This window comes from Neofelis nebulosa, chromosome 5 (genome assembly GCF_028018385.1).
Source record: "Neofelis nebulosa isolate mNeoNeb1 chromosome 5, mNeoNeb1.pri, whole genome shotgun sequence".
NCBI lineage: Eukaryota > Metazoa > Chordata > Mammalia > Carnivora > Felidae > Neofelis > Neofelis nebulosa.
In genome coordinates this window covers 9,974,976-9,997,183 of record NC_080786.1, presented here as the reverse complement: position 1 = coordinate 9,997,183, position 22,208 = coordinate 9,974,976, and the positions used below count along the sequence as shown (strand labels likewise).

General features: G+C 55.4%; 1 protein-coding gene across 6 annotated transcripts in view; it reads right to left on the bottom strand.

Moving 5' to 3' along the window:
- Positions 1 to 2,088: 2,088 nt before the first annotated feature.
- VIPR1 (vasoactive intestinal peptide receptor 1) overlaps positions 2,089 to 22,208 on the bottom strand; it is a 33,470-nt gene continuing 13,350 nt past the window's right edge. For 3 of the 6 annotated variants that reach the window (XM_058729567.1, XM_058729570.1, XM_058729571.1), the window contains 11 exons: positions 19,519 to 19,626; positions 12,784 to 12,890; positions 11,237 to 11,343; positions 10,672 to 10,804; positions 8,425 to 8,578; positions 7,840 to 7,900; positions 7,572 to 7,638; positions 7,107 to 7,198; positions 4,534 to 4,663; positions 4,247 to 4,288; positions 2,089 to 3,538 (listed from right to left, as the gene is read on the bottom strand). In XM_058729567.1, coding sequence (XP_058585550.1) covers positions 3,347 to 3,538; positions 4,247 to 4,288; positions 4,534 to 4,663; positions 7,107 to 7,198; positions 7,572 to 7,638; positions 7,840 to 7,900; positions 8,425 to 8,578; positions 10,672 to 10,804; positions 11,237 to 11,343; positions 12,784 to 12,890; positions 19,519 to 19,626 — 1,193 coding nt within the window. In that variant the 3' untranslated portion in view covers positions 2,089 to 3,346. Of the gene's footprint in view, positions 3,539 to 4,246; positions 4,289 to 4,533; positions 4,664 to 7,106; positions 7,199 to 7,571; positions 7,639 to 7,839; positions 7,901 to 8,424; positions 8,579 to 10,671; positions 10,805 to 11,236; positions 11,344 to 12,783; positions 12,891 to 14,257; positions 15,364 to 18,640; positions 19,088 to 19,518; positions 19,627 to 22,208 lie in introns of those variants that run through there. The other 3 variants (XM_058729568.1, XM_058729572.1, XM_058729569.1) reach the window with 3 other exon arrangements.

Genomic DNA, 22,208 nt, shown 5'->3' with positions numbered 1-22,208 from the left:
ATAGGATACTCCTTCTGAGAGTATTCCCATTCCATAGGATACTCCTTCTGTCCACCCGAGACAGTATTTCAGCTTCTCTCTGTTCCTGAATGCCCAACACTGGACTTTTCACCTACTCTCAGGGCAGGACCTCACCAGTGTTCTCCTTTTTGCTGCCTGTGTCTTGGGTCTCCCCACATTTGCTTCATATGCCACCCTCCTGGCTGATAGATCCGGTCTCCCCTGGCCTCTTTCCTTTACTGTGAAGCTATGACTCACTAATGGTGGGATTTCGGGCACTGTGGTGGATGGGCTGGGTGTAGCTTGGAGGGTGGTCCCTCCTGGCCTTCCCATAGCTCAGGCAACCTGTGGGGTCACTGATTTGGGAGGCAGGGTCCTGCCCATTCCTCTGCAAATGCCCCACTTCTTGGATCTGTTGACTCCTCCCATTTCTGTTTTCCCTCCTCCCCTTACCCTCTTCCACCAGCCTGAGCTCATCCCTCAGTTCCAGAGAACTGTTCTTGTTCTCCCACAGCCTCCAACCTCTGTGCCTCCCTTGGTCCCCAGTCTGCCTGGGGATCTCCCTCCAGTTGCTGTCCTCCCCTAGCCCAGAGGACACAGCGGGTGCCAGAGGGCTCTGGACAGCCCCTTCCTCATTAGCCACTCATGCCTTAGCCAGGAGCTAAGCCTAGCGATCCATCAGGTGGAAAAACTGAGGCCCAGAGATACAGGGAACTGCTCAAGATCTACAAGAATATCGGAACTCGAATCAGGACTAAAAGAGTAGGGCTGGGTCTTCTGGACCTTACTGGTAGACAATATCTCTGGAACCAGTTTAGAGAAGCACTGAGCTGGGGAGGCAGGGAGGGAAATCAGACAGTAACATGACCCAGCTGGGAGAGAGGAGCATGGCCCTCCCACCTGTTCCCTATCTCTTATCCCCATGCCTTGGAGTAGTAGGGATGGGAGACTCTTGGGGAAGAATAGAACAAGTTCCGGGTGACCCAAATGCCCATGCCCAGCTCTCCACACCCCATTGGTGGTCACCACCATTGGCCCGGGCAGAGGAAGGGACGGTGAGTGTTGAGAATGCGCTCTCCAGCAGGCCAGAGAGCACCTGAAACCAAAGGTAGGGATATTTCCTTCTCTGTCCTGCAGCTGACCATGCACAGGGCAGGCGTGACATGTGACTCTAGACGGAGTTTGCCACTGTCAGACCTGCTGGGCCACTGGTCCAAGGGTATGTGCCTGGGGCTGCCCCTGCCCTGGGTTCACGGTGACTCTGATCCTGGCCTGACCACCCCTGACTCAGGCCTCCTCGGCATGCTGGTTTGGTTGGGGCTGTCATTGGGTGATGGGTTCTGGGATGGTACTGAGTAGGACAAGGCTTTGAAGGAGGCTTGTAAGCAGATCTGAGGCTTTGCCAGCCTATTCTAGCTTCTTTTTACCAGCTTGACATCCCTCTCCTGCTCCCAAACAAGACAACCCCTCTGCAGGTTTGCAGGAAGTGGAAGCCAAGGGGTCAGGCAACGGCTTTGGAGGGAGACCTCTCTTGCTAACTGAAATCATCTACTTTGCCCTATTGCCTGTGTCTAAACCATTCCACCAGTCGTATTGGCTCTGTCACTCATTTTGGTGACATTTCTGTCCTCTTATCTCTTTTTACCTGAACCCTGGGCGGTGTAAACATGGTCAGTTTATACCCCATGCACCCCTGTCTGCAGGAATCACTGTGGCCTGCAACATGCTCCCACTTAACCATTTCTGGGACTGCGGCAGCTCGGTCAGCTGTTCTGTACTAATCCAAGAATAGAATTTCCTTCTCTTGGTTGGATTTAGAAGGTCAGGGGACACAACGAGAACCTAGTATAACTTCCCCACGCTCAGAAGACATGGGATACCATTCAATGAGACATGGGGTAAAGGCCTTTAGAACTCCGTGCTTCTCCTAGAAGTGTAGGATTCCCATCCAAAGCCAGAAGGGTGGTGACAGCTGGCTTCAGTGATGCTTTCGACCTCCCCTCCTCTGAATAGGGGGAAATGGCCGTAAGTTGAAAGCTGGTCCCCATTTTAGGTCACGTGGGAACATCAACCACCAGGGAAGCCAAGCCGATTCAACCCAACGTTTATTGTCGCACAGCCCGTTTGCAGTCCTGAGGATATCTTCTGGCTGGAGTGTGGGCAGGAAGCCATGTGGCCACAGGGTGCAGGGTAGGCACAGGATGTTACTGACCACCAGGCTCCTGTCCAGACAATATGTGGGCTAGAGGACTTCTCAGCCACACTCCAGTGTGGCTCGCGTGGGAATGGGATTGCAGGGATGGTAGCAATAATATCAGTGGTGATACAAATAACTAAGAGGATGAAACTGGTTACAATATATAAAAAGCAGCAGTTAAGAATTTGTGCTTTCATTTTCTCATCTGACGGATCCAAGATCGAACCCTACCTGTGCGACAAGGCGAGGGACCTCTCTGTGAGACTCGGTTTCCTGACCTGTGACATAGGGGCAGTAGTTCCCACCTTGCTGGGTTGATGGGAGGATTAAGGGGCGCACGAACGCACATCTCTCAGCCTGGTTCTGATAGCTGGCACATAGGTGGGCGGCCAAGGGAAGCTCCCATTGCCTGTAGGGATTGTAGGGCTGGCGGCAGTCTCGATCGTTCCAGCCATCCTGGGACCACTGCGCTTCAGCAGGGACTATGGAGATACCTGCGCGCCCCAAACTAAACTCCCTATCAAAACCACACCCGTCTGAGGCAAACTCCTCCACTTGGAAGGGCTGGCAGCTCAGAGGACGACGCTGGGGGAGGCGACCGCCTCTGGGAAGAGATGCCTTAATGGTAATGCTTAATCCAAAGGAACTTGACGCAATGGTGGAACTTCAGGCTCCGTCGAGGTGGTGGTGGCCGGTGATCTTCAGGGCCAAGATCTTTGTGTCCTCGGCACACACCACGATCCCGCATCCATTGTCCGAGGACGGGCAGTTGCCTACCTTGGACGGCGCCCGAGAGCCACCAGCGCCGAGTCAGGGGAGAGAGCATGTGGACTTCTTGCCCCTGCTTGGCGGACGAGGACTTTTCGGGGAGGAGTCTGATGGCCGAGCTCCACCCCACGTCTTCTCAGGTGGGAGTCCCCCGGCGCACCTGCTTGCAGAGAAGCGGCTCCCGCATCTGTGCACCCTACTCTCAGACAAGCGCAAGGGCAGAGTTCTTGAGGGGCGTCCGGACAGTGGCCTGGGGACCGGGGCAGCCTCCGAGCCCAGGGCCGGGGCTGGCCTCGCCCGGGCAGGCCTCGGTCCCCGGTGCCGCCCGGGGTGGGTGGTGCGGACGGGAGGAGCCGCTGGGGGCCCCTGGGCGCCTGGCGGTCAGACCAGGGAGACTTCGGCCTGGAAGCTGGAGGAACGGCGCGCGCCCGGGCTGACGCGGGTCAGAATGGAGACCTGCGTGCTGCATGTGGCCCCGTTGCTGCCTCCTGACGGGTGCTGGTATTTAGCGTCCGAGCCCAAGAAGCCCTGCAGGTGCCAGCGCCGCCACTTCCTCCGCAACTCCGCCTGCACCTGGGGAAAGGGAGGTATTCAAGCCCGCCCCCAGTAAGCCTCCTCCACTGCTGATCGGGCTGCTCTGGATTTAGGGTGCCGAGCCAGCCAGTCAAATCCTCCTGGGGAGTCTAAGTTGAGAGACCCGGATGCTACCTAGGCTAGTGCACAGTGGGACCACTGGGGACCCGGGTCAAATCAAGGCCTTGGAGCCAGAGGCGGTAGGAGGCAGAGAGGATCAGAGAAGGTAGTCGGGGAGGGGGAGGGGTACTGCCTGGGGGTGGCTGAATCCCCATTCCCCTGATCGCTGCCCTCCAGCTCACTCGCGCTCATCTGAGTGGATGGATTTCTGTGCTTTGTAACCAGGCTCCACGGTAACTCAGCCTCCACTGGCAGTCCACCCCCTCGCCCCTAATCCCCACTTGCTGGACACAGCCACTTAACCAAACTGATGTGCACACAAATCCCAGGTGTGTGTGTGTGTTGTGTGTGTGTTAAAATGCAGATTCTAAGTCAGCAGGTCTGGGGGGCAGAGGGCAGAAATCAGCCTTTTTAACCAGGTCCTGGGTATGTGCCATCACCTGTTTTCTAGTCTGAGAACCACACTTGGAGTAGCAAGATTTAACCCATCCTTGCTCTGCACTTATCCCATTAGTGTTTCCGCACCTTGAAACCTGAGTTTCAACCTGAGTGCTATTGCCTGGCCCCCAAGGTCTGGGAGGGGCTTACCTCGCCATTGAGGAAGCAGTACAGGATGGCCACCACAAACCCCTGGGGAGGAAGGGAGTAGGAGAGGTGAGGTGGACAGACTCCAGGAGCCCCCCAGCCCCTGTACCACCCCTGGCCCTGGTCCTTACATTCCCCTGATTAACCAAAGGGCAAAGCATATACAGTAGGTGCTTAATCAGGACTTGTTACAGTGGGGGAAAAATGGAATCCAGTGGCAAGGGGCCAAGGCCCCAGGCTGAATTCCCTTAAAGCCCAGAGAAGAATGCAGACTGGTGGATGGTTCATACCTGGAAAGACCCCATGACGAGCTCAAAGACCATTTTCACCTCAGCTGTAAAGTTGCTGGGAAAGAAGGCGAACATGATGTAGTGCACTCCAAACAGGGGGATCAGCAGAAGAGTGGACTTGGCCAGCCTCCTGGGGACAAGGGGGAGGGCAGACAGTGGGTATAGGAGGTAGGGATGATGACCAGGGTGTGTGAGGACGGGCCGCTGGCTCCTGGAAGTATGTGCACATGTGTTCCTGTTCCATATCTGCAGTGCCTCTACCCTCCACCTGCACCCCCTCTCCAGGTCTCCTAGCCTAAAAGGAAGCATGAAGGAGAAGGAAGCTCTCTTTTCTCACCCTTCTGGAGGAGAGACCATAGGGGAGGTCAGTGCTGAACCCTGAGGATGAGACATAGTATTTCAGGGTCTGTGGCAGCCAAGGGAGAGATGTTCTCAGCTAACAGGAGATCCTGGTTCCCCCTCTCCTGGTCTCAGTTTCCCTAATCTTTACGGTGGGGGTAAATGTATGCTCAATATGATCAAATTACAGAAATGGGCCTCACTGGAAACTCAGAACTACTTTGGGTGTTGTAAAGTTATAAAGTTATAAAATCCACAAGAGACTAATTCTCTACTAGGGATGAGGACATTTGGGAAGGAAGATTTTGTAATTGGGGTGCTGATCACATACACCCAAGGCCACTTGGGAGGATGCTGGGTACTCCAGTTTATGCCTGGTTTAGTCCATCTTTGGCTTCTCTGCCTGTCCACTTCTCTAGAAGTTGCCACCTTTTCTGAGATTGCATCCCTCCCTCCCTGGCTCCCCACACCCATACACACACTCTCAGCAGGGTCTGAAGGACCAGCTCCTCCTTCTCCAGCCTTGTGTGCTTGACAGGGTCGATATTCATTCTAAATGACTCTTTCCTCTCCTGTGCAGCAGGGCTCATCTTGGTTCAGGCCTCCCAACCACCTGACCTCAGCCGGTCCAGACAGAGTGAACTCGCGGTTCCCTGGCTGGGAGAGGTCTGAGCGGCTGGGGGTGTCAGCCGTGATCCCTTCTGCCTCGGAAGTCAGTCCAGGGAAACCTAGTCCTGGGCCTGAGGTCCCCCAGCCTTGCCCCTCCTGCTCCTTCCTAGACCTGGGTCCCAGCCATGCCAAGATCCTGAGCACTGCCCACCCCTTTTTGGCCACAAATCTCTCCCGCATGCCCAAGGCTGACAGATGGAGGCTTTCTTTAAATTGAAGGCTTATGGGGAGGTGGAGAGTGGGAGCCGACAGCCCCTCAGCGGGGAGCCCCATCTCCTATTCCCCCCACCCCTCTGCCTGCCGACAGCTGCTCAGTTTCTATCTCACCCACGTGGACCTGGTGATGACCGGCTTCCTTTGCCTCAGATTCAAGCCCTTTGGAGCAGTTGTGCATTGGGGCAAACCGGGCCCCACAGGCAAAGCAGAGGATAAGGATGCCCGGGCCTGATGTACTGCCCCTTGGCAGGCTACAGACCCTGTTCTCAGACTGGAGGGGAAGTTCCTCCTACGCACCCAGCGGGGGAGAATGCCGTCACACCAGGAACGTGAGTCTTAGTCTCATCAGAGAGAATCACAGGATTCCAGAATAGAATCCTAAATCCAGCAGCTCGTGACATTCTAGCTAAGAATCTTAGAACCACAGCACAAGACTCTCCAAAGAGAAGCCAGGCCAAGAACAGTCCAGAATCCCAGGACTGGGCGGCCCTTATGGGATGCTCCAGGGTTGTCCTGTCTCTGCAGCACTGATAATCAGTCTCTTGTTCCCATCGGTAGGCATGCAGACCCCTACTCACCTCCTCACAGCCACCCTGTCCTTGTTTCTTTAGTTCTGGCTTCAAGCCCTGTTCTCATGAAAACCTTCCTGTTTCTCCAGTCTTGCCAAGAGCAGAAGACAGCCCTCACACCTTTCTTTCCAAGCAAGGAGCATGACCACTGTCCCAGGGACACTGTACCCTCCCCCCTGCCAGGGCCATGTGCTCCCAAATCCTTGAAGAGGAGGGAGTGAGTGTCAGTTTCCTTACCTGTAAAATGTGGACAGTTTATAGGGGACTGTGTGGATGACATGAGATGATATGTGGAAACTCCTTAGCACACCTGGCACGGAAACTGCTGTTAACTCTTCCTGGGCACTACTTAATCCTATGTGGCTATCTCGTTGTCCAGCTGGGGGCTCCCCCAGGGCATCCATCTACTGTGTACTTACTGTGTCCCTTTTCTGTGCCAGGCCCTTGCCAGGGACTGGGCACCTGGTGTGAATAGGGCACAAGTGATCTGTTGTGTTCTCAAGCTCCCTGGCTTGGCAGTGGATACACACCTGGGGCAGATCGCTTGCTAGGTAAGTGACTGCAGGGGAAGCGGGCACGGGGTTTGTGGGCCTGGCAAGGGTAGGGATGGAGCGGGGGACACTTGTGGGCTGAGCCAGGTCATGGGGGGTGGAGGTGGGCGAGAGCAAGGTGGCTTTTTGGTGACTCTGGAGTCACCTGACTTCCTGGAAAACTTCAAAGACACGTGGGCAGATTTGGGGACGGGGGATGGGGACACCAGGGAAGCCAGAGCATACTCACGAGTATGGGCTGCTGTGACTCTTTCCAACATCTGGGGACTGAAGTTTCTGAACCAGGATCCGGATAATGCAAATAAACAGGATAAAGTTCACCTGGTGGATGCGGCCAAGGTTAGTGGTCAGAGAGGGGAGGCTGAGGGGTCCAGCTCCCCAGACTGATGTCCTGGTTTCTTCCCCAGGACCCTGCTGTCTATCCATCTTCTCTCTTCCCTAGCTTTCCCCACTTTGGGGGGTCATCTGGGAATTCTACTTCACGTCTTGAAGGACTGGCCCTCCCCATCTGTGTTCTTTACCCTAGAGGAGAAACTGATGGGGAAAAGGATGGGGATGACCCTGCCTAGAGTCACTGGGAAGCCTGTGTTTCCGTTCCGATCCTGACACGAATTTCCTGTGTGACCTGAAGTCAGTGGACTACCCACTCTAGGCCTCAGTTTCCCCATCTCTACGTGGTGGGAGGAGGCCTTACCAAGATGGAGGTGAGGATGGGGGCCTTTATGATCCACCAAAATGAGGAGTTGATGGTGTTCCAGCATCTGGATAGGGCATGGTGGGGGAGAATGAGAACAGTTGTCCTCAGCCAGGGTCAGAGGCCCTCCCAGGTGCTCCGGCTCTGCCCCCGAGCCCTTTAGAGACCATAGGCCCAGAGTCTGTGCCTCCCAGCTTCCCTTCATCCCACCTAGGGGATCTGCCCCAGATGATGGCAGCCTGGGGGAGGGGGCGGGGTGGCAGCTCACCCAGTATCCTCAAAATAGAGCCTGATGATTGTCCACACAATGGTGAATATGCTGGGCACCCCTGTCAGGGCCAAAGAAAAGAAAAAGAGAAAAGGGCACAAGAGAGAGATTTAGGAGAGAGAAGGAGAGAGAAAGGGAGGGAGAGAAGAGTGGGTTTCCGGGGCTGCCACCTGCGGTTGCACAGGCCGCTCACTGTGCAAACATGCTTGCTCTACTGAGGGGGTGGAGCGCTATGCCCGAGGGGCTGTGTCCCCCTAAAGGGAGGGTCTTTTTCTCAATTTGACAGGGGCACTTTACAGACTAGCAGTGGCCCTGCGTTTCAAGGGCTGAAGGGGAAATGGATGCTCACGGAAACTGTCTGTCCCACAGATCAGCTCTAGTTTCGGCTGCAGCCTGAGGGCACCTACCCCGGGGTCAGACATTGGGGGGGGGACTTTTGTCAACTCTTGGCCTAGAGCCTGGTAGGCAGGACCGGCGGCCCAGGGAGACCTACGAGTGCAGGCAGGGTTGGCACCCACCCCCTAGTGAGCTCCCCAGGCCTTGCCCCTTCCGTCCCCAGCCTGGCAGCCCTCCCTGGTACCATACCCCAGCCGATGAGTATGTACCCCCAGAAGTACTTCCGCTCAGAGAAGAAGGAGACAGCCAGCAGGGTGTGCAGGTAGAGGCCCTCCACCAGCAGCCAGAAGAAGTTGGCCATGATACAGTACTGGAATAAGACCATGGCTGCCTTACAGCTCACCTGCAGGGGGAGGAACAGAGAAGGGGCTCACTGGGGTCCCCTGCCTGCCCACATCTCCGTTTGGGGCAACAAACACAGGTGCAGCACGGCCAGCTTAGTCTCTTTGTTGTTCTTGCGTTGTCCCTTTCGAAATGTACCCAGTGGTTTTCCCATTATCCCTGATTTTTAGTTCCTCTGAGATTTGGGGATAAGTTTGCAGATTTAATGATCCATCCATCAACTTATCGTCTATTCGTTTTCCTCCTATATGTCTATCTACCCACCTACCCATCCAACCATCCATCTGCCCACCTGTCCGTTTATTTACCCACTAGGTGTCCTACCAGCTCACCCATCTGTCTGTCTAACGCCCATGCATCCACTGATCATTTATTCATCTTCCGTCTATCAGCCCACCCATGCACTCACCTACCTATCTCTCCATTCTTCTGCCTATCCACCTACTAGCCATCCTCTACCCACCCACACACCTAACCAGCTATCCATCCATTCATCCAACCTCCTGTCTACTCATCCACCCCTCTACCTGTCATCTACCCAGTTTTTCCTACTTTACCCATCTATCCTTCCACCTGTACAGCCATCCACGCATCTATTTACTCAGCATCCGTCTACCTGCCCATTCACTTAACCCCGCCCCCGCCTACTCATTCACCTTATTTCAATTAGGATAGAAGGTGGCTAGAAGAGGTATGAGGAGGATTCTTGCTTGGGTTTGCAAGGGTTCCCTGAATATGTGGGGCTGTAGGCTATGGGCTGTGGAGTGGGGCCCCGATGGAAGGCAAGAGGAGGCAGAAGTAGGGCAACTTGGGGCTCTGGGTGGCCCACCTGGCACAGCTGGAGGACCTTCTCTGTCCTCTGTTCTCTCCCAGAAAGTTTTCCATTTCAGATCAAGTCCCATACCTGTGAGCCAGAACTTAAAGCCCTCCCCCTCCGGGAAGCTCTCTAGATCCCACTCCTTCCTTTCTGTGCCCTTGGCTTTCAGACATCCTCCGTAGTCTGCTCTCCTCTTCCTGTGGCTGCAAGCTCCTTCAGGTCCCACTTCCGTCCTTCCGGCTACAGGCGGGCCTGTGTCCCCCATCCTCCCCCACTTGCCTTGCAACTAGAATAGCTCATCTCTTTAATAGGACAGTTATCTGTGCTTCTTGCCTTAGAAAAGCTTCAGAGAGCTGTTAATGAATCAGAAAGCCAGTCTCCACAATTATCCTTAACAAGTGTGCCGGAGGCTTCCTGGCTTCTCCGGGTCCGTGGCTCATGGGCCCCAGCTCCTGGGTGGGATCCTCTGAGGAGCTCTGGGATTGTCCAGGGTGGCCACCCTGCGTTTCCCTTCCTTCTTGTCTACATGCCTAAGACTCCACCATCATAGGTCCATTCTCTGAGGAGAAGGTATTGCTGACGCCCAAAATAATGCACTGCCCCTGAGGTAGGTCCTCATGAAGCAGAGTCACTGGCCACAGGAATGGGTAGGAGCCAGGGCTGGTCTTGGGCTCTCTGTCTTAGCTCCGGAGCACTCAGGGAGGGGGTCCCGAGCTCACAGTCATTTGGAGATGGACCCCTTAGTGACGGACAATTAATTCCTTAGACACTGTCTTAACTTCCCTTCCTGAGGAAGGTCCAGAACGGACTGATGGCAGGGGAAGAAGGGAAGAGAAGGGCTGTGTGTGTATCTGGACCGAATCCAGGTGGTGGTAGGGGTGGGGGAGTAGGATGGAAGCTTGGAAGTCCTTGCAAGATGGGGAAACTGAGGCAGGGAGTTCCCAAAGATCACTCTGGAAGTTACCAACAGAAGAGGGACGGGGGACTGTGGATTCTGGCTATGAAGTGTCACATTCCCCACCAAGGAGAGGCATCTGTCACGGGCAGGGGCAGGTCTGTGAGCTCCCAGGTGGCTGAGCACCACTTCCTGTGGCTGGGAGGGGGGTGGGATTCAAGGAGCTGCAGACGGGGTTGGGTAGGGGTTTGGCCATTCTTGGGGAGGGAGAGGAGGAAGGAGAAGAGAGGAAGAGGGGAGAAGCAGCAGGTGGAGAGGGACTGAGATTGGAGAAGGTAAAGGTGAAGAGGGAGAGGGAGGTGGGCCTGGGTGGGGTCCTCACCGAGCCCTTGGTGCAATAGTCCACGTCCTCGCTGTTGAACAGGATCAAGTCTTTGATGAAGACAGCGGTGGCCCTCAGGATGAAGGATATGAAGAGGTGCATGTGGATGTAGTTCCGCGTGCAGTGGAGCTTCCTGTGCAAGGCGGGCAGAGCTGGGAGGCTGAGGGGGCCTCGGGCCCCCCACTCCAACCACACTGTCCAGCGCTCGGAGCAAGGGCAGGGCGGGGGAGCATAGGGCTTCCAAGGGCAGGCCCCGCCCCCGGGCACAACCCTGGTGCAGCCTGGCCTCCGAGTGCCTCAGCCTCCAGAGCCTGCCCCACCCTCTGGCGCCCGATCTCCAGGTGCAGGGCCATCCCATGGGGACGAGGCCGAGACAGGTGGAGCACTTTGAGCAGCCTGCTCTCTCCAGGGGAGGCTGGCCTGGTAGGGGGACAGGGCAGGGGCTCTATGCTGCCTGGGGGTGACAGGGAAGGGGGCCAGAGCATGGCTGGGCCAGGCTGGGCTCGAGCACAGGAGCGACCTGGCTAGGTCTGCTCTGAGGCTTGTTGCTGCGGCTGGACCTCACCTGAACAGGCTCAAGATGGCTGTAGCGACCAGAAGGGCAGCGAGGGACAGGCTGTGGCCGATGGTGTAGATGGTCTTCACGGAACTGTAGAACATTGACTGCTGCTGCTAGAGGGAAGAGGGTGGCGGGGTTGGGGGTCTTAGGTGGGGGTGGGGTGGGCTCACCTAGGGGGTATTGGCAGGGGTGCGTGCCTTACGCACCCTGCCTCCCATCCCTGCCTTGGCAGATGAAGAGACTCCAGGGTCCCAAGAGCAGCTGAGCCGCCCCCTCCAGTCCCCGGACCCCTGACACCCCTCCCCTGGGTTTCCACAGACGGGACAGGACTGCTTCCCGGGGCGGGGCGGGAGTTGACTTGAACCTCCTCTCTCTGCTCTTTCATGAGGGAAATGTCAGTGACGGAAAGAGCAAAGACCTCACGCGTTCCCTGTGCCCGTTTGTTCATTCTGCAGTCATGTGTTCAGCACCCCTTCCGTGCCAGCTTCGGGCACGGCCCCCCGGCGGCCCAACACTGTGCCCTTCAGACTCCACATGAGGACCTCCCGCCATGCAGCGAGAGAGCCACACGGGGAATTAGAATACTAAAGACGACACTGGGACAATTTCCCTGCCGGGGCTCTCAGAGGCAGGGGTCAGCAGGAGGAGGGCAATCTAGCCTTTCTGCAGGGGGACAGGACTAATCTGGAATCCAAAGGCTTCTGGCTGGCCCCTCCAGGAACCCTCCCTAGGGACACGTATGCAGATCCTTGGCCACTGGGTGAGTCCCTTGTTTCTCTCCACGTCCCACACCCTGCTGGAAAACAGGCAAGTGGTTAAGTGGGATTTAGGGGATTTAGATCCTGCCTGGGGACCTGGTGGGCTTTGAAGGCCTCTGAAGACGTTGCCCTTGTGGGAGGAGCAAAAGCTCTGAGAAGGGTGTCTGGGGGTGGGACAAACGTCACAGCAGACGGACACACACATACCCACGACCCCACACCAAAGCAGTGAGGGGGCTCCTAGCTGAGGACTCCAGTCATACTCTTGCTTCCCATCAGTATCCCCACGTGGCTCCGGGGCCCACATCTGCACAGCAACCATTCATGCTTCACCTGCTCCAGGGCATATGCCTGTCCTGGGACTGAGGACCATGGTCTTGTCCCTGTCCCTGTCCCTGTCCCTGTCCCTGACTGGCTGCTGAGGATCTGCCCCTCAGTTTCCCCTCTGCATGAGATAGGAAGATGATAATCTGCCCTCCCTGCCCCTCTAGGGCTGGAGCAAGGCTTCCATGAGTCAGCGGGGTGGCCCGCTCCCAGCGGGGAGGGCCGAGTGCTGTTTCAGCTTTTGCCGCTGTGTGTCATCCTCATGAAAGTCCCCTTCCTGTTCCCTGTCAGGGACAGAGAGGGGGATGAGCCCCTGGAAATGCAGGCCTGGCAAGGGAGGAGGCTGGGGAAGGCAGACCCCACGAGTCCTGGCTTCGGCATAGACAGCAACCTCACTCCTTGCTGGGAGAGGGTGGAAGGAGCCTTGCAGGCCAAGGCACTGTGGGAGGGCAGGGGTGGACTGAGGCCCACCTCTTCCAAATCTGATGCCTTGTCATTCAAGCCACAGGCAATGGGGTAGGGGCCAGGTTCCAGGTGCGTCCAGCCCTCGTTGGTGCAGCTGCGGCTCACGTTGCGGCCTGGGTGGAGGGGAGAGGGGGAGAGGAGAGAGGTTGAGGCTGGGAGCGGCGTGAGTCCGTGGAGTAGGTATGGGGCTGGGCTGTTTCTGAGCTCAGCCTTTCCCCGGCACCCCCAGTTGTATCAGGCTCCAGCGGCCCTGACCCAGACTCCCAGGGAGCTGCCGGGGCACTTGGGGCAGGGAAAAGCTCTTCCAGGGCTTGGCAACACGAGTAACAGTCAGAGCAGACATTCCTGGGCTCAGCTTTGCCCCTTGTCGTGTCTGAAACTGACCCCGGGTGCAAGATAAATGAAGCGATTTTTGTCACGGCCTGAATTCTTGGTATAGAATGACCCATGCATGACCCTTGTCATGAGCTAAATGTTCACTCTTGTCACAGGGCCACAGGAGCCGGTGTGGCAGATGGTTTCTTTGTCCTGTGGGTGCAGATGGAGGCCCTGCGGCTGGGCCGCGGGACTCCTCCTGGGTCAGCTCGCCTGGGCCGACGGGCCTGATTTCCTCCCACACCTGGTGTGGCTCAGGTGTGCTGCTGGAGAGGGACCAAAGGTGAGGCAGGAAGTGGGGGTGGAGGGCACCTGGTTAAGGGTGCAGGTCTGAAATGCTCATGAATGGAGAAGCAGGGAGTCCTGGCAGGGAACCTGCCCGGGCAAAGGCATGTGTGTGCAGGGAATCGAGCAGCACAGCGCTGCAGGAGCTTACGGCTGAACTTCACCGAGTTCTCCATTGTCCTTGGAGGCCCAAAGCTGTAGCGAAGGGACAGGGCTGATGAGAGTGCCTGTGACCTGAGGGCTACCTTGAGGCTGCCCGCGCTCTAGCCCTGGAGAGGAGTTGAATAGAAAATGGGTGAGCCAGGGGCGCCGGAAGGCCTCAGTGGGTTAAGCCTCCAACTGTTGATTTTGGCTCAGGTCATGATTCCAGGGTTGTGAGTTTGAGCCCCACATCCGGCTCTGCGCTGACAGTGTGGAGTCTGTTTGGGTTTCTCTCCCTGTCCTGCTTGCTCTCTAGCTCTCTCTCAAAATAAATAAATAAACTGAAAAAAGAAAAAAGAAAAAAGAGGGAAAATGGGTGAGCCAGAGAAGATCTCCACCCCCCCCCCCCCCCCCATCCCAGGACTCATTAAAGGGGCACTGGAGTCCGGGATGAAAGCTGGCTTATTGGGGAGGGGAAGGGGGAAAGAGGAGGAGAAGGAGGAGGAGGAAAGAGGGAGAGAGGAGGGTGGGGGTGGCAGGAGGAGAGAAGAGGCAGGAGCAGGAGGTAAAGGGATGGAGGAAGAGGGAGGAGGAGGGAGAGCACAGTAGGGAAGGAGGTGAGGTGAAGCTGAGAAAGAAGATGGGTCCTGACGTCCTTGCCCTATAGCTCCTTCCTCACCAGCACCACAGCCACTGTCCCCATCATCACTGGTATCATTACTGTCACCATCATTAGTACCGCCACCAGCACCACCACGATCGTCACCGTCACGGTCACCACCATGGTCCCCATCACCACCACCAGCAGCATCGGCAGCAACAGCTCCATCACAAAGACAAGTTCGAGAACCCTTCATTCATCAGTACTGTACAGAGCAGTGTAGGCTCAGTGTCTCAGTCCCCTCCACCCTCCAGTGAGGAAGGGAAGCCCAGCCCAGTTCACACTTGAGAAGTGAGGCTCCAAGTGGTTGGTCACTTGCCCAAGGCCACACGGAGAGAAGAGGGTAGAGCAGGTGTGACCCCCAGAGTCTTCTCAGCTGCCCCCTTGCCCCCGTCTGCACTGAAGGGACCTGGGGACTTGTGTCAGGTGTCCAGGTGCACAGCTGTTGGAGACGTCGAGCTGTCCTGAGAGCTGGGGGCGGGGGGGGGGGGGGGTCCAGCGTGCATGTACATCTACTATTTCTAAACTTGGCTGTGTGCTTGGAATATACCAGGTGATTCCCTGTCCGCTATTTCTGTTAATCCTCCTGGCTGCCATTTGAAAGAGGTTCTTAGCACCCTACTTTATATGGCTGAGGAATTGAGGGACAGCTGGGGGGCTGGGGACAGTCAGGGAGGACTAGCCGGGCCTGGGTCTCCTGCCACTGCGAGGTCCTAGAGGAAGCAGGAGGGACTTTGCTGAGGAAGAGGCACTGGGCTGGGCCGGTTCCTGATTCGGCAGCCCTTTCCCGCGCAGGCCTCCCGAGCACACTGCTGCAGGGGGCTCCCAGCACGAGAGAGAGGTCCTCCTGCTGGCCCTGCTCAGCTCCTTAGCTTTCCCCCTTGTGGCCCAGGCAGGCTTCGACCAGACCGTCAGTAAACCGCCGGCCTGCTTCAGCCCCAGATCTAGGGAGCTCACCGTGGGCCCCTCCCAGGATCCGAATCTTGTGTGGACTTCCCCCACCAGCCTGGGGCAAGTAGAGAAAAGGGAAAGGTCAGATCAGCCAGCCTTGAGGTTGGGACACTAATGCCTCAAGTTCTGAGCTCCACTCTCACCAGAAGGACCAGGGCCCCATGGGCCAGGCCCATGACATAGCAGGCACCTGGGACCATGAATTAGGTGACCCATCTGTGTCTACACAGCAGCTTCTCATGCCTTCTGTAAGGGGGGGGGGGGAGGGGGCAACAAACGGTACTGTGTTAAAGCTAGTGATTAGGAGCTATTATTAGTTCCACTCAAAGAGGGGGATGCCAAGGCTGAGAGAGGTGACCTGCCCGTGGTCACACAGCAAGGAAGCAGCAGGCTTGGGATACAGACCTGGGTTAGCCTGACTGCACCTTTCTGAACTTCCAGAGCGGCTGAAGGGCCACCCTGTCCCCTGGAACCCTGGCCGCCCTGGGTATTGGGGGGAAGGCAGGGGATAGGGGGACATCTTCAAGGTTGGGTGGCCTCTTTGAAGAGCCCTGGGACTGGGGCCCAGGTCTCAAAGGGAACTCTTCCTGAGGAGATCTCAAAGGTGGCCACCATGGGACCCCAAGACGCAGCCCAGTCCGGCCCTGGGAACCAGCAGAACTTGCGTGTGTAGAGGGTGATATGCAGGAAGGAGTCTCTTCCTGTTCACCATGTCATGAAAAGAAGTCACAGCCACCCCTCCACTCTTCCCTGGGCCCTCCATGTGAAAAGCACGGCTCAGTGACTAGAGGTAGAAATCGGGCACTCGTTTCCTTCCCACTGCCCTCTTTCCGCGCCCCCCCACCTCACCTCAGCCACGAGTCCTGCCCCAGCCTCCCTTCCTCACCACCACCAGCACCTTATCTCCCCGGAATTAGGTAGGAGCCTCCTGATGGCTCTCCCTGCTTTCCTGTCCCCGCTAACCCACTCCCAACCCGAGAGAGTTGGAGAGATTGTTCTAAATCCTCTATGTGACCGTGGTGCTCTCCTGCTAAAATCCTGTCAGTGGTATCCTGTCCCAGTCAACCGGGGCAAACGTCTTAGGTTGGCATCACAACTCTCTTATCTATGGCTTCACAGCGCAGGTGGTGAGGCGGGGAGAGGAGGTGTCCCGTAGACCCCAGAGACACAGTTAGCAGCCTGTGTTGAATTTTCTCCACCAAATTAGCGATCCTAGTTTTCACTCTTAAAAAATGTCTTTTCAAATATTTAAAGGTAAAAACACCACAGACGAAAGACATACAGACCACGCATTAAAGGATCAGGTCCCCACAAACATTTTGGTCCCTGGATGAGCAATCCCTTGCCTGGCCGGCACTCCTCCCCTGGGATGTTTACCCAGCCCGGGAGATGACTTCTTTCTAACTCTACAGTCTTTGTCCTCTTCAGGTGTCTTCAGCCTTCCTGTAGAACTAGGTCCCTTCCAACCCTTCCAGGGAGGACACTCCTTCCTCAGTCCTGTCACCCAAAGGGACTAGAGTTAGGGGTGGTATTATTCCTGCTTCACATTTGCCTTTCTCTCAAACTTCCCTCTTTGGAGTTTAAGGTCACTGGCTTACACCTTCTTCCCAGGAAAACACACCTCTTTCCCTTACATTTTCAGCCTCTAACTTAGTCTCCTGTTTCTCTCCATCATTTTCGGAGGCTAAGGCACCAAGTACAGCTGTGCAGGTTGTTCACTGCACAAGGGCATCTGGCTGATAAATGGTGGGGGCTGCAATCTGTTTCATATTCAACTTGTCATTAGGTGGGTTCTGGTGACAGGCTGACTCTGCCTGAGGAAGGGCTACCTTTTTCTCCTCTGCACAAAGGCACCATGTGGGCCCCATGGAGGCTGGCAGCCTCAGGGTTAGCCAGATGGTGGGCTGCAGTCCAGATTCTTATGTGAAGTTGCTGCCTTGATAATTCCAGCAGGGACAGAAGGAAATGCCGTCAGGAGGAATGCAATTAGCAGAGTGTCAGGGAGGAACACAAGTAGCAGGCACTTCCAGGGAATCTGAGAGAAGGCTGGTTGCAGCCTCTGCCGATTGGACACCTGAGAGCTGCCAGAGGAGCTCCTCGCCTACCTACCCAGGTGCCGGGTTCCGCTGGAGAGCTGGGCTAGGTGGGGGCTGGCCTGGAGTACGGCACATCTGTGACTGCTCCCAGACTCCCCAGGGAGGGCACTGACATCTCTCGTCCACTGACTGCCAAGGTCACAACACGGAGCCCTGGGGGGAAAAACCAGCCTGCCCCAAAGAGTCCCTTTGGCCCACCTCCTGTCCCCATTTTACAAACAGGAAAACAGGTCCAGAGAGGGAAAGGCCACCTGACGTAAGAGATGCCCAAGAGTCTTTCTGTTCAGTCTCTGAATTCTTTGAAAGATTTTTTTTTAATGCTTATTTAGGAGAGAGAGAGAGAGGAGACAGAGCATGAGCAGGGGAGGGGCAGAGAGAGAGGGGGAGAGAGAATCCCAAGCAGGCTCCAGCTGTCAGCACAGAGCCTAACGTAGGGCTCGATCTCACAAACTGTGAGATCATGACCTGAGCTGAAATCAAGAGCTGGAGGCTTAACCAACTGAGCCACCCAGGCGCCCCCTCTGAATTCTACTCTGGGTCCTGCTCTTCATTAATGCTTCTCCCTCCAGACCTGCTCCTCCCTCGGGTCCTCCCCCTCTGGACTTGCTCCTCCAAAGGAGGATCCTCCCCACTCCAGACCTGCTCCTCCCTGGGATCCTCCCCATTCCGGACTGGCTCCTCCCTGGGATCCTCTCCACTCCAGACCTGCTCCTCCCTTAGTCTTCTTTTTTTTTCTCCCTTAGTCCTTGGTGAGTGTCTCAGCTCATCAAGCTTAAACCCCAGAGGGGCATGCTGGATCTCTCCCTCCCCACCACGAGCCTGGCACACCCTTCATGGGCAAGTTGCCCACTTCTCTCCTCTGCCACCCACACTCTAAGTCCAAACGATTACCACTTTTCAGCTGCCCTGTGAATGGGTCTTCCCACTGCACTACCAGAATCCCTCCTTCTCATGAAAAATCTGAATTACTGGTTAAAAACCTCAACCTAAATTGGACTATGTCAGTTACTGGCTTCAGGCCTCCAGTGGCTTCTCAGTGAACTTAGGAAAAAATCCCAAGTCCTCAGTCAGTGCTCAGGGCCAGCACGGTCTGGCTCCTGCCACCTGTCTCTTTCCTCTCCTCCCTCCCCTGAGCGCTCTCTGCTCCAGCCGCCCTGGCCTCCACTGCATTGCCTTAGTGCCCATCCCACAGGCTGCTGATTCTCCCTCTCAATGATCCCCCAGCCCAGGATCTTTCCGGCCTCCGGGTCCTCAGACGGAAGCTGCAGTAGCACCCCCTCGGCGAGCCCGTCCATCCGTGAACACCTGCCTTAATGTTGTGCCTCACCCCCTTCTCCCTCCTGGCACTTCTTACCATTTATGACACGTGTTTGTTCTCTTGCTAAATGTCTCTTCAACCAGAACGTTAGGTCCCTGTGGGCAGATAGCATGGCTGTTTTCATGCTGTGTTTGTCTAGCCCATGCTTGTCATGCTAGTAGATGTTTAATAAATATTCACTGAATGAAAGAATGGCTGAATATATGCAGGGAAGGTTCTTTGGTTAATCAGTAACAAGAAAGCCCAGGTCCTAAAGAGGCCCCTCTTCTTTTCTGCCTTCTATGGGAACATTCATTTAAAAATATGATAAGGTGTGGGGCACCTGGGTGGCTCATTCGGTTAAGTGTCAGACTCTTGATTTCAGCTCAGGTCATGGTCTCACAGTTGTGGGATCGAGCTCTGTGTCAGGCCCTGTGCTGACAGCACAGAGCCCGCTTGGGATTCTCTCTTCCTTTCTCTGCCCCTCCCCTGCTCACGTTCGCTGTCTCTCAAAATAAAAAAACAAACAAACAAACAAACAAACAAACATGACAAGGTGTGTAAGCAAAGCCCAAAAGGTCATCGGCTCCAGGCAGTGAAAGACTGAATCATGACCAGCCCAAGACAATGGGGAACATGGGAGCCATAATTAGTCCTGTATCTGTCAGGCAACTGGTTATCAACTGCTGAGCAAATATTTAGCGAGCCCTTCCCACGTGTTTATCTTTTACGTGAAGAGCTAATCAAATCCCACGAATCCTTCAAAGACCTAGTTCTGGCACATCCTCTTCCACAAAGCTCCTCCCGCACCCCCAATTGCTCACCCCCTTGACCCCTTCCCGTTTGCCTTCTCACTTCCTTGACAGGTGAGTACCCACTCCAGCTGGCATCACTTGTGCTGCCCCGGCTCCCTTGCTTCCACCCAAGGCTCTTACCTTGAACTGGAGAGAAGAACTTATAAATGAGGGGGCAGTCCAAGACGACCACCTGGCCCGGAGGGGTGGCTGGCCAGCAGGTGAGGTTGTCCCACATCTTGCTGCAGCCTGAGGGGTGAAGGCAGAGGACGCAGAGGTCAGCATGGCCACCAAGTGCCTCCAGGCTTGAGGCCTGAGTCCACAGGCACCCACTCTTCTTCTCCCTCCAGGCTCCCACCTAGAGGAGCCTTCAGTCTGAGAGGGGTGGGTGGCATCACCCTGCCCAGGCTGTAAAGGGCCTGTCCTGACAGGGAGTGGGGAGGAGGCATCACTACAGCTCCACAGTCCTCAGTGAGGGCTGGAGTGCCCCCTGGGGGTGTTTTGAACAGTGGTGGGGTTTTGTTTGTTGCAGAGATTGGAGGCCTCACCTGGCATTTGATGGGTCTGTGCCAGGGAGATATTCTGTAAGCGGAGTATTCTGCAAGACTCTCAGACGAGCCACTGGGCCTTTGTGCAGGTGAAACTCTTTTGTAATGGCTGGAGTCTAGACTCTTCCTCCATCTCACATCTAAACACAAGGCACTTACCGCAGAGGCTTAACATACATGGGGTTTTCCCGAAATGCAACTGAGTAAAGGGAGAGAAGATTGTGCTTTCTCAAATGCTGAACATTATTAAGAGTTGTTCAAGGTTTTGGAAAATCACCGACAGCAATGTTGCCCGTGAACCTGAGTCAGTGAAGCAACTGCTGTATGTATCAATCTATATCTATAGCTACTGCATTCCCAGAGTTTATAGGGACAACCTTCAAACTGTGTCTTCTTATCTTTTAGTGTGATTGTGCCTGAATATGTACATAGTATTTTATTATAAATCACTTTCCTTTTTATGTTCCTTTTACAACCAGAACTTCATTAAAAAAAAAAAAAATGAAGGCACATGTCCTGAATTTCATTGTATAGGAAAGGAGACATTAGAAAATATTTGTTATAAAAGGAGGTGTTGGGTGTGATGGGACGATGGGTATATTGGGGGTTGGCTAGTTCTTGAGGAGTCTTCATAGAACTCAAAAGCAACATAGATGCCCCTAACTCCGTCAAATTGTGACTTGTGCTGTGGGGTGGTGGTGTCCAGGACGGGAGTTCAAAGAAATCCCTGCACTGCAGGCCGTGTTTCCCACCATGTACGTATTAGTCTCGAGGGCTGGCTAGCAAAGGGTGCACAGTGGAGTCCCTAGGGGGCTGCTTGAATTGGCAGATGCATGGTTTTGCCTGTTCAGGGTCTGGGTGCCCCTGAGGGACTGGAACTCCCCTGGAACCCCTTCCCTGAGGGAGGTTTAATTGTTTCTTTGCAACCCTGCCAGTCCCATAGATTTCCTTGGGAAACCCAACCCCTGAGCCAAAGTCAATGCCAGCTCAGCCAAGCCCAGCCCTGCCCAGGTCCGAAGGTTCCTAAGTTCTCAAGAAGGGGGCCTGGGGAGAGAGAGGAGGTGAAAGGATGTCGCCACGTAGGAAAGAGCCTCGGGACTCTGAGTGCTGGGGTGGGTGGCCCTGGGGAGGGGTACCTTCCGGGGCTGCAGCAGCCAGGTAGCACCTATGGCTGAAGGCTGAGAACACCTGGATCCGTTCTCTGATCCGTTCCCTGAGAACACCCAGATCGACTCTGGCCCTGCCAGAGAACACAGCCTCCCTTCCTTGAGGGCCCCAAGCCCTTTTGTCCACTCTGTCATGACGCTTCCGTGGCCTTCTTCTGATTCCCGGTCCCTCCTCTGCTCCTGTGCCAGCCTCTCTGGAGGCCATGTAGGGGCTCATCATGCCAGGTAAATCCTGCTAGCGGTTCAAGACCCTATTAATAATATCAACAAATACTTATGTAGCCTTTGTATGTGCGAGGCACTGTTCTACCCTCTTTAAATACATAACTTATTTATTTAACCCTCCCATTTTACAGATGAGTAACTGAGGCAGGGAGCAATTCGGTAACTAAGCCCAAGGTCACGTTGCTGGTGAATGGTGCAGCCTGTTCACATGTTCATACGCTCCCTCTCCAGCAAACCTCTTGCGCTCCTCTTCTTCTGAAGGGCTCGATGCCCATTTCTTGGGGAATTTTGCTCTGCTGGACTCTGTTCAGCCCTCTCTGACAATGCTGGGCACACCTTGTTTTATAGGCCAGTTATTGTGTCTGTGTCCTCACCAGACTTAGAGCTCTCTGGATCTTGAGCTGCAGCATAGTCAGAGAGCAGTTTCAGAGCTGGGTCTCTGGCCCTGAGCTCTGCTTCACCACAAGTGGCACAGGGAGAGGGAGACTGGGTGTTGCCCTTGGGTGGGGGGCTGCACTTGGCCTCAAGGAATCTCAACACCACCAGGACTGGGCTGCAAACTGTCCTGGGGTGCAGGCCAGTGGACATGGCAGGGAACCCTGGGAAGAAAGTCCATTAGAGGCATGTGGTCAGGGAAGCTTCCTGGAGGAGGCAGCAGGGTCAGGAAGCTGAGAAGGGAGTAACAGCCAAGAAAATGCTAGAGCACTGGGTGGCTCAGTCGGTTAAGCATCCAACTCTTGACATCGGCTCAGGTCACGATCTCACTGTTAGTGAGTTTGGGCCCCAGTCGGGCTCTGCACTGACAGTGTGGATTCTCCCTCTCTCCCTCTTTGTCTGCCCCTCTCCCACTCATGCTCACTTGCTCTCTCTAATTAAATAAATAAACTTAAAC